This window comes from Drosophila obscura, unplaced genomic scaffold (genome assembly GCF_018151105.1).
Source record: "Drosophila obscura isolate BZ-5 IFL unplaced genomic scaffold, ASM1815110v1 contig_4, whole genome shotgun sequence".
In the NCBI taxonomy this organism is placed as follows: domain Eukaryota; kingdom Metazoa; phylum Arthropoda; class Insecta; order Diptera; family Drosophilidae; genus Drosophila; species Drosophila obscura.
In genome coordinates this window covers 4,708,429-4,727,338 of record NW_024542828.1, presented here as the reverse complement: position 1 = coordinate 4,727,338, position 18,910 = coordinate 4,708,429, and the positions used below count along the sequence as shown (strand labels likewise).

General features: G+C 44.2%; 5 protein-coding genes across 6 annotated transcripts; all 5 read left to right on the top strand.

The window, feature by feature from the left end:
- The first annotated feature begins 954 nt into the window (after positions 1-954).
- On the top strand, positions 955-3,135 carry LOC111074860 (esterase B1). Of its 2 annotated transcripts, XM_022367825.2 has the most exons (4): positions 955-1,257; positions 1,317-1,581; positions 1,638-2,537; positions 2,604-3,135. In XM_022367825.2, exons 1-4 carry the CDS (start codon positions 1,250-1,252, stop codon positions 3,063-3,065), a joined length of 1,635 nt encoding a protein of 544 aa, XP_022223517.2. In that variant the 5' UTR covers positions 955-1,249; the 3' UTR covers positions 3,066-3,135. The 2 variants fall into 2 exon arrangements, with proteins under 2 accessions (XP_022223517.2, XP_041450965.1); XM_041595031.1 differs by lacking the exon at positions 1,317-1,581 and having other exon boundaries at positions 956-1,257.
- Positions 3,136-3,213: 78 nt separating this feature from the next.
- On the top strand, positions 3,214-8,703 carry LOC111071859. The gene is made up of 9 exons (XM_022363397.2): positions 3,214-3,324; positions 3,399-3,687; positions 3,746-3,896; positions 3,946-5,114; positions 6,202-6,362; positions 6,682-6,961; positions 7,030-7,174; positions 7,339-8,072; positions 8,138-8,703. Exons 1-9 carry the CDS (start codon positions 3,314-3,316, stop codon positions 8,588-8,590), a joined length of 3,393 nt encoding a protein of 1,130 aa, XP_022219089.2. The 5' UTR covers positions 3,214-3,313; the 3' UTR covers positions 8,591-8,703.
- A 164-nt stretch (positions 8,704-8,867) lies between these two features.
- LOC111071879 lies at positions 8,868-10,267 on the top strand. Its single transcript, XM_022363421.2, has 2 exons — positions 8,868-9,597; positions 9,663-10,267. Exons 1-2 carry the CDS (start codon positions 9,096-9,098, stop codon positions 10,151-10,153), a joined length of 993 nt encoding a protein of 330 aa, XP_022219113.2. The 5' UTR covers positions 8,868-9,095; the 3' UTR covers positions 10,154-10,267.
- A 19-nt stretch (positions 10,268-10,286) lies between these two features.
- On the top strand, positions 10,287-17,843 carry LOC111074866. The gene is made up of 9 exons (XM_041594946.1): positions 10,287-10,667; positions 10,728-11,627; positions 11,683-12,141; positions 13,632-13,693; positions 15,790-16,102; positions 16,192-16,342; positions 16,403-16,966; positions 17,039-17,208; positions 17,262-17,843. The coding sequence occupies exons 1-9, from the start codon at positions 10,302-10,304 to the stop codon at positions 17,733-17,735; spliced, it is 3,459 nt and encodes a 1,152-aa protein (XP_041450880.1). The 5' UTR covers positions 10,287-10,301; the 3' UTR covers positions 17,736-17,843.
- LOC111071887 (ubiquitin-conjugating enzyme E2-18 kDa) lies at positions 17,827-18,618 on the top strand. Its single transcript, XM_022363433.2, has one exon. It carries the CDS (start codon positions 18,049-18,051, stop codon positions 18,511-18,513), a length of 465 nt encoding a protein of 154 aa, XP_022219125.1. The 5' UTR covers positions 17,827-18,048; the 3' UTR covers positions 18,514-18,618.
- Positions 18,619-18,910: the final 292 nt, after the last annotated feature.

Here is an 18,910-nt window from a genome sequence, read left to right as displayed (position 1 = left end):
AGCAATAAAAATAGAATTGCGCTCAAACGGTGCCCTGCTCTGACATTCGCACTATAATAAACCTAATTTTAGCATAGAAAAAGCTTATATTTAGATGCTGCAAAGCTCCCACTTTGTTTCTTGCAGTGTAGTTGCGTATGTTTGTATGTATTGGCACTTTATTTCCAACAAAAAAATACACCAAGGGTTACATTGCAGTGCAATACTCAAATGAGTCTTAAGAAATTTGTTTTTGTTTATAATTAAATAAACAGCCCCAACGTATGCTTCCCTTGAATCAACAGCGTTCCCTGTCGCGGGTCAAGGCCCGAAAGTTGGGCCTATAAAGCCGATGCAGGGAGACTTGAGCTTCTACAAGGTAAGAAGTGAGCTTATTCCTGTGATGCAGCAAAGATCTGTCAACTATTTCGAAATATTCTCACAGTACATCAGCCACAAGCACTTCTGGCTACCAATAATGAAGGTAATCCGGGCACGCCAAAGCCATGGCGACATTCCGACATTATTAAAATAATCGAGTTACCGGGCTTGGACAAGCTAAAGATGTGGGAGAAGATCATCAAAATCGAAGTTTTTAATTTTTTCATATAATTTAGTTAAACAGAAACAAGCTAAAGATAAGGAAAGATATCATCAAAATGATGGATTCATTTTAAAACTGGTCAAATGCCATTAGTTTTTAATTTGTATATTTTCATAATTTTTTGGTTCACCAGGGCTGCAGCATTACAAAAATAATTAAACATTAAATTTATATTGTAAACGGTAATTTCTGATTATTCAACGTTTTTAATTAAAATATTTATATATTAGTTTAATTTATTTTCTAATATATTGATAACAATAGTGTTACAGCAGCCCTGGCTTAGTGCTGCCAACCCGTCAGTTCCAGCGCAGTTGGCAGCTCTTTTTATAACGGCACAAGTCGTCGGCGTCACGCTGATATCGCCCGCCGCCGCGACGCGCCGCTCAACAAACTAATAAACAAATACTATGCACAAAACCTGAAATGAAAAGTTATAGTATGCAAAGCTTTTTGTGAGAAAGCAAGCAAAGCAAAGCAAAAGTGAAATATCAGCTGTCTCAGTCAACTTGTGCGGTCATCGTGCGCGTTGTTGTCGTTGTTGTTTTTTTTTTCTAGTCGGTCCGCCGCCGCTCGCTTTGCGCGATAAAAACAAATGCCATAAATATGTGCATTTCGTTAGATAAAAAGCGCTAAGTGTCGAGTTTTTTTATTCAATCGCTAGACATGGAGAGGTGAGTACTTTTCCACTGTTTTCTTGCGCTACAAACAGCTGGGAATCTTTTGATGGCAGCATTCTGGTGCAGACAGAGAGTGGCCCTGTAGTGGGGCGACGCTGCAGGGGCGTCTATGGCGATGAGTACGTGAGTTTCGAGGGCATTCCGTATGCCAGGCCGCCAGTGGGACGTCTACGTTTCATGGCCCCGTTGGCGGTGACACCCTGGACGGAGCCCCTGGATTGCCGGGCGAAGGGCCCAAAGCCACTGCAGTTCAATCACTACAGCAAACAGCTAGAGGGCGTCGAAGATTCCCTGCAATTGAATGTGTATGCCAAGGAGGTGGGGCTGTCTCTCTTTATGATTTGGCTGCACATATTGACTCACTCTTATTGCAGCTCCATTCAGCTAAACCTCTGCCGTTGATCGTTTTCTTCTTTGGCGGCGGCTTCGAGAAGGGCGATCCGACCACGGATCTGCACGGGCCCGACTACTTCATGATGCAGGATGTGGTTGTGGTCACGATCTCCTATCGAGTCGGACCCTTGGGCTTTCTATTGCTCAAAGATCCCGCCGTGGGCGTGCCCGGCAATGCTGGGCTCAAGGATCAGCTGCTGGGCCTCCGATGGATACACGCGAACGCGGCCAGCTTCAATGCGGATCCCAATAATGTGACGGCGTTTGGGGAGAGCGCCGGAGCGGCGTCTGTCCATTATCTGATGCTGAATCCCAAGGCGGAGGGACTCTTCCACAAGGCCATTCTGCAGTCGGGCAATGTGCTGTGCACATGGGCCCAATGTCCGATAAACGACATGCCGCAGCGTCTGGCTGGTAATCTGGGAATGGAGAATGTGAATGACGCCACCGATGCCATGATTCTGGACTATCTGCAGGCTCTGCCGGGAGAGCAGCTGGTGAAGCCGTATCTCCTGAGTCGCGCCGAGCACATGGACGATTGTGTGTTCCAGTTCGGGCCAATGGTGGAGCCCTACAGAACGGATCACTGTGTGTTGGCCAAGCAGCCGTCTGAGCTGCTGGCCACTGCCTGGGGCAACAAGATTCCACTGCTGATGAGTGGCACCTCCTTCGAGGGCCTGCTGATGTATGGTCGCGTCTTTGTGGCACCCTATCTGCTGACCGACCTAAAGGATCAGCCCGAGCATATGCTGCCGTTGCATTTGAAGCGTACCCTGCCCCTGGCTGTGGCACAAAACTTGGGCAAGCGTCTGCAGGCGACGCATTTCGGAGAGAGCGCCGCTATAGACTTGTCGCCAGCGGGAGTGTTGGCCTACTGCGAGGTAAGGGAATCTATTTGGGAATCTAAGGGCGTCTCTGAACTATTTCTTTGTTTTTTTTTTGTGCAGTACGCCACCTACAAGGTCTTCTGGCTGCCCATTATGAGGGTAGTGCGTTCGCGCCTACGCCATAGTATGGCTCCTACCTACCTATGCCGCTTTGATTTCGATTCGCCAACATTCAATCATCAGCGCATCAAGTATGTGGGTGACAAGCTACGTGGCGTGGCCCATGTGGATGATCATTCGTATCTGTGGTTTGGCAGCTTCGCCTGGAAATTGGACAAACATACGACAGAATTTCAAACCATCGAACGGATGATTGATATTGTCACAAGCTTCGCTAGAAGTTCGAGTCCCAATTGCCCGAAAGTCGCCGAACAGCTGCCACGCACCAAGGAATGGCTGCCCTTGGACAGCCGTCAGTCCAACGTGGAATGCCTCAATGTATCGGAGAGCATCAAATTGATTGAGCTGCCGGAACTGCAGAAGCTGCGCGTGTGGGAGAGTGTCTGCCAAATCAAAGACTAGCTTCAGAAAATGATTTTCTTTTCCTATTGTTTTTGTCGAAATTCCAAGTGCATTAAAAATGTCCACACGATTGCCTCTTGTCTCGCCCTTGTTTTTGGGTTTTTTTGTGTGTTGCTTTGAGATACGACAGAGAGAGAGAGGGAGGAGGTTGATAAGCTGCTGCTGCTATCTCAATCCGTTTGCTCGATAATGTTATGGACTCTGGGGGTGGTTCAGTCTATGCTTGAGGCTGTTTGCAGGCGGATACAATGTCCGAATAGTAAGTGTATTCTATATTCATCAAACCATCAAATCGTACGCCTAGTACTTGTATTTTTCTATCGTCTTTTGCAGCAGTGAAGGTGAAGTTACCTGCCCCGTGGTGCAGACAACGCATGGCCGCGTGCGTGGTGTGCTGCTGAGAACACTCTACGATGAGGAGCAGTTTTACGCTTTTGATGGCATACCATATGCTGTTCCCCCTTTGGGTACGCTCCGCTTCAAGGAACCTCACGAACTGAAGCCCTGGCATGGCATACGGGACTGCAGCAAGCCGCTGGACAAGTGCATACAAGTGAGCAGCTATACAAAGCAAGTGGAGGGCTCGGAGGATTGCCTTTATTTGAATATCTCTGTGAAAACGGTACGAAATTGGGGGTTTCAAATCAGAGAATTCTTTCTTATGGATTTATTTTGTTTAGCTAAAAAGCGAACAGCCCCTGCCGCTGATGGTTTATGTCCATGGCGGCGGTTTCAAGGGCGGCGATGCCTCACGTCGCGCCTGGGGACCCGACTATTTAATGCGCGAGAATGTTATTCACATAAGCATTGGCCATCGCTTGGGGCCATTGGGTGAGTGCAGTTCCAAGGGCAGGCAGATCTTATATCGCTTTCTTTACAGGCTTCCTTTCCTTTGCGGATCCATCGCTGGAGATACCCGGCAATGCTGGCCTTAAGGACATCATTCAAGCCCTCAAATGGATCAAGGCAAATGCCCGGAATTTCAATGGCGATCCCGAGAGAATAACCGTCTTTGGGCATAGCTCGGGCAGCATGGCCGTGCAAATGCTGCTGGTCACACCGCAAACCGAGGGACTCTTCCACAAGGCCGTGCTCATGGCTGGCTTCTGCCCAGAGCTGAATCGTCTGCCCCATATGGAATATCGTCTGGCCAAGCATTTGGGCTACAAGGGCGAGAATATCGATTCCCAAGTTTTTGACTTTATAGCAGCGGCAGATCCAAAACTGTTGGTCGCTGCGGACTTCTGGACAGCAGCGGAAAAGGTTGAGGGCCACATGATGCCTTTTGTGCCGTCAGTGGAGGATTATGTGACGCGCCAAGCGGTGCTGCTGTCGGAGCCGATTATACTACAGCGTACGGCTTGGAGCAATCGCATACCCGTAATTATGGGCACCAACAGCGACGAAGGACTCCTCTTTAATCGGGTTTTAAAGGATGCAAAGTCTCTGCAGGAGATACAAACGCATCCAGAGTGTGTGCTGCCAACGACGCTGCTCAATCGCTGCGATCTCGGCCAGCGGCGACAGCTGGGCCAGTCGCTGCTCGATCATTTCTGTCAGGCGCATGGCCATCAACTGACCATCGAGCACACGGCTGCACTGACCCAGCTGTTTACCCACAACTTGATGCACTCGCTGGAGCGTTTGGTATTGGCACGATTGTCGTATGGCCAGGCACCCACCTACCTTTATCGCTTTGCTTTCGATTCACCGGACTTCAACCTGTATCGCATTCGGTTTTTAGGCAAGGAGCAGCGCGGCGTCGCCCATGTGGATGAATTGGGTTACATCTATGTGCTGCCCTCCACCTTTAAGCTGGATCGATCCCGACCAGAATATGCTACCATTTGTCGCATGGTTGCAATGCTCGTCCACTTTGCCGCCACCTCGGATCCCAATGCCCAGCTAACCAAACCTTTGGCGGAATGGAAGCCAGTCACACGTTTCGGACCACGCATGATCCTCAATATAAGTGACGAACTGAAGTTTATGCCACAGCCAGAGCGGCAGAAATTAAAGTTCTACGATCGCCTGTACGAGCAGGCGGGCGTGGCTCTGTTTTAAATAGACCCAATAAACCTCAAAATCTAATCTGCTGATCATCGATTGCTTATCAAATGGCGGGTGTGTGTGTGTTTCAGGAAGCTTTTTCAAATCCAAATCATATGATGGACACTTGAACTTGTTTTTTATATGTAAAAGACAAGAGCTTTGGTTAGCTTTGAGATAAAAGATATTTGAAGGTGTTTCTGGAATTATTTTATTAGCTTGTTGTTTAAAAGATAATTAAACATTTTGCTTTATATCCAAAACTAGGCCATAGTTTTTTTTTTGTTGTATACAATTTTGTTGGATAAGATAGAATTATTTTTGTACATAAATTTGCATAACACTCATAAAATTCTATGGTACACGATTTTTTGCGTCCGGATCTGCCTGCCAGGGTACCTCAAATTTAGGGTAATGTGCAGAAGGATGTATTTCCCGATTATTTAATAAATTCAAATAGGAGATACATAAGTACATACAAAAATTATTCGTACTGGGTATACTAATGTCGAGGCACGTGTACCTCTACAGAAATTATTTCGATTGTTTTCTCTTAGTTTCAAGCCTTTAAAAGTGCTTAATGTATAGTTCAAAATTAATTTAAATAGTTAATGAATCTAATATATATATTATAATCTATGTAACACCTCTAAGCAAGTGTTATCCGCCATGCTGCAGCGCACCTCGGCCGCATTACTGCACGAAAAAAGCTTAGGCCTGTCCTTTTTGAAGCAGTCGTGTCTTAATATGCATGTTTAAATAATAATTATTATTTTAATTAACTTGTAGCCCTTTATTGTTTATCCAATCGTCATACTTTCATACACGCACGCGTAATGCAGCAGTGCACCTCAGTTGGTTCTTCCTGCTGTTATTATTTATACCCTTAAAAAAACTTAAAAGTTTAAGCATAAACTCCCCTGATCATTGCCTTTCTTTGCATACAATTATAACTTAATTATAATTTACAGGGAAACAATTGTTTTATAAAAGTACAACCCTAGTGTTATCTCCGGAACAACAATAACCTATGCGAATTAACCCCATAGCTTGATAAGAGACCCCATAGCACTACAACTAATTCCAGATAACTACAAAAACGAAAAAGCTCTATCAGTGGACACACGCGACTCGAACTGTCGAGCTTTTTTTTTTTAATTTTATTTTTGTGAGTTCATTAATTTCTGTTTCAGTTGACAGACAACACGCGCGGCAAACAGATCGACACACCAGAAAAATGAGTAAAGCGTAAGTAATGTCTATGAAAATTATGCAGAACTTGTTATACCCGTACTCAAAAAAGAGTTAAGCGGTATATTAGATTTGTGGTAAAAGTGGATGAGTCTAAAGACTATAAGACTATAAGAGCTTGAACAACCAAGTTTTGTTTCCAGAATCATGTGATATCACACTGCTACAAGTGCGTTTCAAAATTTCGCCCCGCCCCCTTCATAAGCTCACAAATTTATATACTGACTGAGTACGGGTATAAAAGTAGAGTCGCGTCGAAAGAAGCGACTCACACGTTCCTTCTCGTTTCATTTAAATAAGTGTGATTTCCTCACAGCGCAGATGAATGTGAAATTACTTTGCCGCTGGGCAGGATCAAGGGTGTGAAGCGTGTAACGCTGTACGATGATTCATACTACAGCTACGAGCGTCTGCCCTTTGCCAAGCCACCGCTGGGAGAGCTGCGTTTTAGCGCGCCCGTGCCCGTAGAGCCGTGGAGCGGTGTGCTGGACTGCAGCCATTATGCGGCGAAACCTGTGCAAAAGAATTTCATGACACAGGTGATCGATGGCAACGAGGACTGCCTGTATCTGAATGTCTATGCCAAGCAGCTGAAAGTGAGGGAGAGAAAGAGAGCTACAATTCAATCGCATTGATTATGATAATTGATGTTTTTGTTTTGTAGAGCGAGAAACCTTTGCCGGTCATGGTCTACATTTATGGCGGGGCCTTCACTGTGGGCGAGGCCACACGCGAGCTGTATGGTCCTGACTATTTTATGGCCAAAGATGTTGTCTTGGTGACACTCAATTATCGTTTGGACTGCTTGGGTGAGTGTGTTAGTGGGAGTGGGTATCTTATCTGTGATTAATGCTATCTTTTTGTTGTAAAATCATCCAGATTGCCATATGATAGTCCAATATTTGTCATAATTGTTAATCAAATTTGCAAACTGAAAGCAGAAAGAATCAGTACTCATTATCTTCCTTTGCAGGCTTTCTCTCGCTCACGGATCCCAGTCTCAAAGTGCCAGGCAATGCAGGGCTCAAGGATATGGTTCTGGCACTACGTTGGGTCAAGCAATACATTTCACACTTTAATGGCGATGCCGACAACATAACAATCTTCGGCGAGAGTGCAGGCGGCTGCTCCACACACTTCATGATGTGCACAGAGCAGACCCGTGGACTCTACCACAAAGCCATACCCATGTCGGGCACTGTTCACAATTACTGGTCGAATACACCGAGGTCGGATTTTGCCTATCGTTTGGCGAAGCATCATGGCTATACGGGAGAGAATGTGGATGCACAGGTGCTTAAACATTTGCGCGGTGTGCCGGCATTGGAGCTGGTGCGCCACAGTTTGTTAACGCCAGAGGATCGCCGGAATGGCATGCTCTTTCCGTTTGGACCCACGATAGAGCCGTATGTGGGCGAGGATTGTGTGGTGCCCAAATCACCAGTGGAAATGGCTCGCGAGGCTTGGACCAACGAACTGCCTGCCATGCTGGGTGGTACATCGTTTGAGGGTCTCTTCATGTATCCCGGTGTGGCGGCCAATCTCAAGAGTTTGGATACCTTAAGCGAGGATCCCCTTAAAATGGTACCCCATGATGTGCGTGTGATTAGCACGGAGAAGGAGAACCTGGAGTACAGCGAGAGGATGCTCAAGATGACCTTTGGCAATGCTAAGCCCAGTTCGGAACTATTTATGAATTTGCTGGATGTGAGTGCAGCTATCTATCAGTTATCTTTATCTCTATTTAATCTTTATCTTTCTCATCCCTTTAGTACTATTCATATAAGGTCTTTTGGCATGGCTTGAGTCGCACATTGCAGGCAAGATTCGCCTATGCCCGTGCACCCACATATTTCTATCGCTTTGACTTTGATTCGCCCAACTTTAATTTCTATCGTAAGAAATTCTGTGGCGACAATATCCAGAAAGGCGTTGCCCATGCCGATGATCTGAGCTATTTGTTTCGTAACTCTGAATCCTGGAAGCTGGAAAAATCCTCAGCGGAATATCGCACAATACAGCGAATGATTGGCATTTGGACTGCCTTTGCAGCCAGCTCCAATCCAAATTGTGACGAAATAAGCGAAGTAAATTGGCAGCCAGCGAAAAAGTCGGAGCCCAAGCGTGTGCTCAACATAAGTGAGGATGTGAAGATTGTGGATCTGCCGGAATATGAGAAACTTCAAGTGTGGGATAGCATCTACAAGCTAGATAATTTGATTTAAGGTTTTATTGTAACAAAAGAAAATTCTCTAGGGATCCATAAACACCTAGAAAAATTCTGTAAACATCTATGAAAAATCCGTGGAAATTCGTTTAAATTTTGTGCTAAAAACTGTCGACAACTATTTCTTGTAACTTGCTAATAATCTCTATAATTTTCTGCATGTCCAAAATCGTTTCGGTTATACCAGTAACGCGTCATGCGGCAGTGCCCTTCGGCCGGCTTGGGCCTGTGCCTGGAATGGCAGTGCCTCCATGTGCCTGGCAACTGTCGATAAATAGACCGAAAATGATAGATCTAGTACTCTTCAAGACATATATCTATGCATTTAAGTGTCATACACAATGCCTTGGATTATTTCCCATTTATCATTGTGATTTCAAAATCTCTAGTTGGCCTTGCAAAAATTGTTTTCTCGGATTACTAAAAGAATTTAAATTCCTGGAATATTTACGAGTGCGCTTTCCTCTTTTTTTGTTGTTCTAATTAATAAGAAAACTTCAAAAATGGCTAACCCCAACGCGATTTCGAATAATCCACGCACCCAGGAGGATCAAGGCGCTGGCCAGCTGCAAATGGAACTGAAGAAACTTGTGCTGTGGCGCAACATTCCCCGCACAATGTTTGTTTTTACGAGCATTCTGATACTGCTGGTGGACATAATGAACCATTCGGCCATCAGTGTGGTGAGCATGTTGGGCATTACCGTGATCCTTGGCGCCACGGGATATCGCGTCTTCGTTGAAGTTATGGAATTGTGGAACAGAAGGAACAACGAGGAGGAATACTATTCCTATCGTTTCGATGTGTTGCTGACATGCAACATACCGCAAGAGGAGACGATGCGTCTGGCTGGTGTGGCTGTCGCCAAGTTGAATGCATTCGTTAACAAAATGATTGAGCTGCTGCTGATGAAAGATTTGTGCGAATCGTTTAAGCTGCTGGCCGGTCTCTTTTTCATCAATATGCTGGGGGATTACTTCAATGTCACGACTCTGTTGCTGATAGGTGAGTTTTTTCCACAGCACAGTCTTTACAGATTTAAAAAATTAAATTTTTAACATATTTTTAAGGTCACATTTTGCTGTTTACTTTGCCAAAGTTGTACGAATTAAGGAAGACATCGTTTGATAAATTGCTGCTCGAAGTGGGCGCTATTCGGATCCAAGAAGTGGAACCAAAGGCTGCAGATGCAGCACCCGTGCAGGGGGCTGAACACGAGAGTTTTGAGACAGAACTTATGGCTCATGAGGCAGAACTCTTGGCTCGAGAAGCTGCACCCCACACTCACACTGCTGCCAAACAGGAACCCAACGAGCAAGAACCCCAAGAAGAATCCCTTAAGGAACAAGATCCAGTTGCAAATTTGGAAGATAATCGTAAGAAAAATCAGGATTTGAAGTTCTTGGCTATGTTTGAGGAGGTGCATGACCCTGACTGCAGCTGTGTTGAATGTGACCTGCTCGATGTGACACTGATGCCCAAGCAAGGCACACCCCCCAAGGAACAGAATCTCAACTACTTCGAGGCGATTGAAGAGCAGCATGACCCTGACTGCATGTGATCTCCTGGATGTTTGACACTGGTGTCCTAAAAAAAAAATATTGTATTTTTGCTGCTCACTATAATTATATGCAATGCTGATCTCAGTTGGCCATCAAATTAGGTTTAAGTTTAAGTCCTTCAAAAGTTTCAATTGATTCGATTTTAAAATGTGGAAAAATTATGTGGCAGCACGTAACCACAGCAAGTATCAGCAGCTGGTCGGCAGGTCGCTACGCCTCACTCCGCGACGTAGTTATGCCGAAACAAAGATTGTGCATCTGCCCATGGGTCGTGTGAAGGGTCGCCGACAGTGTGGCATCTACGGCGATCCATTCTACAGCTTTGAGGGCATTCCATTCGGCAAACCACCGCTGGGTGAGCTGCGTTTTGCTGCACCAGAGCCTGCAGAGCCGTGGACAGACCAGGAGCTAGACGCGCAACAGGAGCGGGATATACCCTTGCAAATGGAGTACTCAGGAGGCAAGACCATTGGCAGTGAGGATTGCCTTTATTTGAATGTGTACACCAAGCATGTGAGTGGAGGAGCAGCAGATCTGAATCCCCCTTCAGCAAATTCTTTCTCTCTCTTTCAGTTTGATAAAACAAAGCCTCCTCTGCCCGTCATGGTCTACATCTATGGCGGTGCCTTTCGCACTGGCGGTGCCACTCGAAACAAGTACGGTCCGGATTATTTAATGGCCAAGGACATTGTGTACGTAATATTCAACTATCGACTGTGCGCTCTCGGATTTCTCAGTCTGCCCAGCATCGAATCGAATGTGCCTGGCAATGCGGGACTGCACGATCAACTGCTGGCCCTCAAGTGGATCAAGCAGCACATTCAACACTTCAATGGTGATGCGGAGAACATTACGCTCTTTGGCGAGAGTGCTGGGGCTGTGGGCGTGCATTTTATGATGTGCCTGCCGCAGGCCACGTGCCTCTTCCACAAGGCTATCATGATGTCTGGCTCCATACTGGCTCCCTGGGTACAGATACCCGATCGTGCCTGTTTGTACTCCCAATTGGCACTGTCCGCTGGCTATGTGGGACCACGCAGGGAGAAGGATATGCTGCGGTACCTTCGCTGGTTGGAGGCCAACAAATTGCTGGAATATGCTCACAATTTCTTCACCTTTCACGATCGATGCTTTGGCTTTCTGTATCCCTTTGTGCCCGGCGTGGAGGATGCCAAGTGCGAGAGTGGTCTGGTGCAGCAGCCATATCTGGAGTTGATGCGGGATGCCTGGTCCGTAAAGGTGCCCCTGCTGCTGGGCGGCACCTCCTTCGAGGGCTTGGTCTACTATCCCTTCTGCAAGCTGAACAATGGCTTTATGCTGGAGCTGCTCAAGCAGGAACCAGCGTTGGTGCTGCCCCATGAGCTGTTCCTCTCGATGTCCGATGAGGTGCGTGAGACTAAAGCTAAGGAACTCGTTAAATATCACTATGGACCCCGGGGAATAACCAAAAACAATGTGACACAGGTTTTAGATGTGAGTAGTCATCGAACTTTAGCCTAGATATTTTTCTAGTGCCCTTTTCTTGCAGCTCTTCAGCTACAAACTCTTTTGGCATGGCCTGCATCGCGTCGTGCGCTCTCGATTGGCCCATGCCCAGGCATCCACCTATCTGTACCGCTTCGATTTTGATTCTCCGAGCTTCAATCTAATGCGTAATAAATTATGCGGCGATGACATCAAGCGGGGTGTCTGTCATGCCGATGACATGGGCTATGTCTTTCACAAGAAGGGCGTACAGAAGCTGCCGCTGGATTCTGCTGAATACCTCACGATACAAAGAATGGTGGGCATTCTGACAGCCTTTGCTCAGACTGGAGATCCCAACTGTTGTGAAACGGAGGGAGAGGACTGGTCACCAGTCACCACAAAGTTGCCCTATAGGGCTTTGAATATAGGCCATGAGCTGGAGTTTATAACGCAGTACGAAAAGGATGGCCTGGAAGTGTGGAATCGTTTGTATGATAATGAAATTACACTTTATGGTAGCTAAAAAGGGCATAAATAAAGGGAACAATTATGTTCCTGAAAGTATTCTACATTTAAGAGTGCCTTAAGGTAGATGATTTTCCATCAATATTGCTGAAAATTGCAGTAACAATTATTCGTATCCATTATGTGTCAAAATTTCTTTATTTTAAGATAATTATCATAGAACTTATAGATTTTATTTTATTTATCATAAGCCGTACACTTTCAGAGCGTAAAATGCTGTCCAAGTGGCTTAAAGCACTCTTCCGCAAGCTTTTCCGCAGCTTTTGCGCCATCTCCGAGCTTCTGGCCGAGCGGTGAGTACAATTTAGCCCATAAAATTGTGTTCGTTTTGTTTACATTGCTCGTACTTTTTTTTGCCGGCACGATCACAGTGTTGCTTGGGTGCTGACGCTGACGTTGACCCAAAACACACCACCCAATCAACAGACAACCGGCTTTTCGCCTGAGATTTCTGCCTACAGTGCAAAAAAATGCTTAGCTAATAAATATTTGAATTTTGTGCAGTGTTGATTCATTATGCATTCGCCTGAGGCGCGTCTAAAGAGGCGTTGTGCCCCCTCAGCCACACTAAAACCAAAGCTCTCCACAGCGCCACTCGGACAGGCCAGCCCACGCTTTCATCTTCTCCACGTTCTCCACGGCGCGGCGCTCAATGATCGGTTGTAGTTGTTACTGTGATTTTTGGATACCCTAGCTATGGCAGAGTGTACTGATTCTTTGGAAATGTTTGTTGCTCATTAGTTTGCTCTTATAAATTTTATAATAATTGAAATACCATTTCATTTCAAGGCTGAGAACAACATAAACTTGATGTGAGTATAACTTTGTTTTTACTCAAGATAATCCCACTAAACTTTATAAATATCATTGTAAACAATAACTTCGTTACTCAGAAAAACTTCATAAATATCCGATGACTATTTCTTATAGAAATAATCTAGTATATGACTCTGCAGCTCAACTATAACTACATATATTACTCAGAAAAAATTTATAAATATCCGATGACTATTTCTTATAGAAATAATCTAGTATATGTAGCGGTATCTGATACTTCGACTCTGCAGCTCTCTTTTTCTCCAGTTCTGGTTTCTGTTACTGCTGTTTTTGGTTTATCTCTCTGGCTCCGCACTTGAAAATACAATATCTGTTTTCTGCCTCTCTTTCTGCTCTCTCTCTCTCTCTTCCCCCGCTCGTTCTTCGCTCTTTTTTCTGTGTGTTTTTTTTTTTGTTTAATTTGTATTTCGATATTTGTGTTAATGTAGTATATTTTTTCTGCTTTTTTTTTTGCCACTTGTTTTCGCCTATTTTGCTGCTGGCTCGCTCTCATCGCCGGCTGGAATTCCATATGAAAAAGTTTGTTTTTAATTTCAGTTTCAGTTTGTCGCTGAAACGCAACGGAACGCATTTTGTAGATTCGTGGATCCGGTGGAAGATCTAATTATAGAATAAAAACTGATCGGTTCGTCGTTTATGGTTAACTAGACCGTCCGTCGCAATATGAACAAGAACCTCGGCTTTGTGGAGCGCCTCCGATGGCGCCTCAAGTGAGTAGCGAAATGTTTGACCTTAATCCAAATACGAGTAGTTATCACTATATTTAATTATTCTTTATTAATGTCGGGGGAGTCTGCATTACACGTAGTATTATTGTTACTATTTTTGCTAGTCTTGCGGTTAGCTTTTGTCAATTTTGTTGTGTGGTTTCGTGTTATTTTGCGCGATCGGCGCTTTTTAACAATTCTCGTTATTTGTCAGGCATGACTAACGCTGTGGGATGGCAGGAATTAATAATATTTAGTGATCTAATTGAGGTTTTTTTTTGTCTGCGGTGTTTGAAAGATTAAACGTTGAAGCATGACGCAAACTGGAGGGCATATCGAATATAGAAAATGACTTAGATCATCATTTACTGGCATTTGAGGGCTGGAAATTTAACTAAGATTACGTTTGTAGTATTTAAAACAATTTTTAATTAACTTTTAAGCAATATTAAACATTAATTTTGTATGGAAAACTAGAGACAACGAAGTAACAGAATTTTTAAATCTTTTTAAAAATGTTTAGAGAAATTGTATGACTAGAACGAACGAACCATAATTGAAGCTAGCCAAACGGCTGAAACAATCCCATTGACAAACAATTGTAAGCAAATTTTGCAAGTAATTTTGATTTTTATTACCCAAATCATTCAGCGATAAATCCAATCCAATTCAGTCCATAAATCCAAACATTTCAATATATTACCAAACGAATCATACGAAAACTTTCTCCAATAATGCGAAAAAGTTTTTATGTCTGCGGCTGTAAAAATGTCACATATTAGCATTAATTCATAAAATGGTTTTACTTATTGCTGGAATCAGTTTAACGTGTAAGATTTATGACCCATAGGTTCTTAAGGTCTGAACGTTAATTGCGCAACTGTTTCTATAATCAATATAGTAATGACTTTGCATAAATAAATGGCTACTTATTTATTATATATTTTCGCGTACTTTGTTTTGTAACTGAAGACGTTGTTTATCTGTAAATAGAATATCATTATAGCGCTGCACCCAGAACATTGAAACACTCCCAAGTACAAAGCAAACATTTGATTAAATTGTGAAATCAGAATTAATTTCCAGTGATAATTATTTAATTTTTCAAGTTATCACAGTCCCACAGTCTCCCCTATAGTTCTTATCAGTGCATAACCTTGATATTGTAGTCGATTATCGCATTTGAAACATTTTTTCTTCCCCTACCCTTTATTTCCTTTGCCAATTTAAATGGCAAATTAAAATTGTATCAGATTGACAGCTAAAATAGGTGTGATTTTATTTTGTAATGTAATTAAAATTAAACTCAGTCTGACGTGAGGGCTGCGTATAATTATGAACAAATTTTTATATTAACTTGATTATTCATATTTCCGTACACATACACATAATATAATTTGTGTGCAGGCTAATAATTTCCAATTAATGTTTATTTTTATACATCAGACAGACCTCCACAGAGTACAATCGCATGATTGCAATTTAATTTTTTTTAAATAAAAGTAAAGCAATTAAGTCTACTTAAGAGCTCTCTCTGTGGACTGATAACACAGTGACAGCAGCAGCAGTGACAGATAAGAGAGAGCGTAGGAACAATGGCTTATGGTTATAATATATTCACAAGATTATGCATTATTTTGTGTTGGTGTGTGGAGTCCAAAGGGGTATGCAAAATGATTTAGAAACTCTCTAGGAATTTCAATGGCTTTAAATTTTGTTGCCAAAATATAGTCAGCAGAGTGTCTGTTAATTTATCACTGACAGGCGTGCCTGGGTTAGCAGGTGGACCACAAAATACAGACAACTGGAAGCTGGAGTGCCTGCCACTGTAGCTGTGTGTGTATCTGATGGGATGGGCAGACAGCAAAACAATTTAAATTTAATGCAATGCCTGCAGTGTGCCACCCTCCCCCCTCCCGACAGCCACTGGAATGTGGGCATTGAGAACGAATTAAAATAATTGACTCTGTGACAAAAATATCAAATTATCCACCCACCGGATCCAATATTGTTATGCTAATTATAGTACACTAGTACAGGGCATTCATTCTACTATTCTCTCTCTCTCTCCCACTCTCCCTGTCTCGTACATTTTGCAGAACCATCGAGCATAAACTTCAGCAGTATCGTCAGACCACCAATGAGACCATTGTTGCCGACACCGAGTATGGTAAAGTGAGGGGCCTGAAGCGTCTGTCCATGTACGATGTGCCCTACTTCAGCTTCGAGGGCATACCCTATGCCCAGCCACCCGTTGGTGAGCTGCGTTTCAGGGCACCACAGCGACCCACCCCATGGGAGGGGGAAAGGGATTGTAGTCAGGCCAGGGATAAGTCCGTCCAGGTGCAATTTGTTTTCGATAAGGTCGAGGGCTCTGAGGATTGCCTGTATTTGAATGTCTATACGAATAATGTGAGTAGTAAATTAATATTTGATTTGGTTTCCATGATTATTGCCACACAAAAACTCATATAACTCATATCTCCCTCCATCCCCCCAAGGTGAACCCCGGTAAGCCACGTCCTGTTATGGTTTGGATACATGGCGGTGGCTTCATCATTGGCGAGGCCAATAGGGAATGGTATGGTCCGGACTATCTAATCAAGGAAGATGTTGTGCTGGTCACCATACAATATCGTCTGGGAGCCTTGGGTAAGCGAAATACATTTCCAAAAAGGATTTTTATTTAATTTTTGTACATTCTTTTTCAAGGTTTCCTTAGTTTAAAGTCCCCTGAGCTGAATGTGCCTGGCAATGCGGGCCTCAAGGATCAGGTGTTGGCCCTCAAATGGATCAAAAATAATTGCGCCAACTTTGGTGGCGATCCCAATTGCATCACTGTGTTTGGAGAGAGTGCCGGAGGTGCGTCCACCCACTATATGATGATCACCGATCAAACGCAGGGCCTTTTCCAACGCGGCATCCTGCAGTCGGGCAGTGCCATCGCACCATGGGCCTACAATGGCGACATCACCCATAATCCCTATAGAATAGCAAAACTGGCTGGCTACAAAGGCGAGGATAAGGACAAGGAGGTGCTGGAGTTTTTGCAGAATGTCAAGGCCAAAGATTTGATACGTGTGGAGGAGAATGTACTCACGTTGGAGGATCGTATGAATAAGATTATGTTTGCCTTTGGACCATCGCTGGAGCCGTATGTAACCGCCGATTGTGTGGTGCCCAAGGCGCCCATCGAAATGATGAAGACCGCCTGGAGCAATAGCATACCCATGCTGATAGGAAATACTTCTTACGAGGGTCTCCTGTGGCTGCCAGGTAGGGTATTCCCTTTCTATAGAAAGTCTTGCAATGACTTTGTAATTTGTATTTTTTGTTGGTTTTTGTTAGAGGTTAAAATGCTGCCACAAACTGTGCAGCAAGTGGATGCTGGTGCGCCCTTTATACCACGTGAATTGCTTGCCACGGAGCCCGCGAAAGAAAAGATTGAGCTGTGGAGCTCCAAAATACGAGATGCACATCGCACTGGGGATGCTGCCAGCGCTGATAACTATATGGATGTAAGCTATTCCCATCTTTAACTGAATTTCCTATTAATTTTTGTGCTTTTCAGTTGTGTTCCATCTATTACTTTGTCTTTCCTGCGCTGCGTGTCGTTCACTCGCGTCATGCCCATGCCGCTGGCGCTCCTGTGTACTTTTATCGCTATGATTTCGATTCCGAAGAGATCATATTCCCCTATAGGCTTATGCGCATGGGTCGTGGCGTCAAGGGTGTGAGCCATGCCGATGAATTGGGCTATCAGTTCAGCAGTCTGCTGGCCCGTCGTCTGCCCAAGGACAGCAGGGAATACCGAAACATAGAGCGAACTGTTGGCATATGGACACAGTTTGCGGCAACGGGTAATCCGTATAGTGAGAAGATCAATGGCATGGATACGCTCACATGGGATCCAGTGCGCAAATCCGATGAGGTCTTCAAGTGTCTAAATATTAGCGATGAACTTAAGAGCATTGAATTGCCCGAGTGGCCCAAACTTAAGGTGTGGCAGAGCCTTTACGCGGACAATAAGGAGCTGCTCTTCTGAGCAGCGAGTCCCAGTGCAGAGGGGTATATCTTATAGCACGTTTAGTATCTGGTATGGACAGATATAAAAATATAGTTAAATGGAATGTGGCACAATCCTTAAAGTTAACAATTTCTTTGTGTGTGTTTTCCTGGACTTTGCTGTCAGGCTTTGTTCGATTAGCTTCAATCCCACAACTTTATTTCAGTCTCCCCTTTCCCAGTTCTAATTTATTCTCGGACTAGCAAACATCTTTTCGTATTTTTTTTTTTTAACTTTGGAAATTCTTAACCTTTGTTTCGATAAAAACAATTTTTACCCACCCTCACCAAAAATGAGTGCCTCACGTCGTTTGACACGGGAGCTGGCCGATCTGCTTGAATCTGGCAAAAAGAAAACTTGGTGCAACATTCAGGCCAGCGATGAATCCATAATGGTGTGGAAGATTCTGCTGGTGCCAGAGCGTCCGCCCTACAATAAGGGTGCCTTTCGCATTGAGGTGAACTTTCCCGACGAGTATCCCTTCCAGCCACCCAAGGTCATCTTCAAAACGAAGATCTATCATCCCAACATCGATGAGAAGGGCCTGGTGTGCCTGCCCATCATTAATTCGGACAACTGGAAGCCCACAACCAGCACAGAGAAGATTCTGGAGGCACTGGTGGGCATCCTGCATGAACCAGAGCCACAGCATCCGCTGCGCGTCGATGTGGCCGAGGAGTTTGTCACCGATCACAAGAAGTTCATGAAGAATGCGGAGGAGTTTACCAAAAAGAATGCCGAGAAGCGTCCATCATAGGCGTCAACAGTGCTGGGAAAAAAATCGTATTTGTTTTAGTCCGAAAATTGTCAAAATTATAAAATTGCTTAAAGCTTAAAACAAAAATTGTATACATATAAAGTACAGCTTCACATTTCTATCTTTTAATGCTGATTATCTTGGTTCGAAGTGGTTTATTAATGTGTATCTACCAGAGTGCATGTGCATTGCTCTGTTGGGCTGCTTATTCCATAATTTATAGCCCAGCTTGGACACAGGTCTCTACTCTCACTGCCAATGGCAGTTTGGGGGCCATCATTTAACATTTAATGTGCCTGTGGACACTCCACGAGCAACCTATCTAATTGAAAATTCATTAAAATCAGGTGATGAGCCTTCTGGAGGAGCCAGGGCCTAGAACCTATCGAAGGTCTAA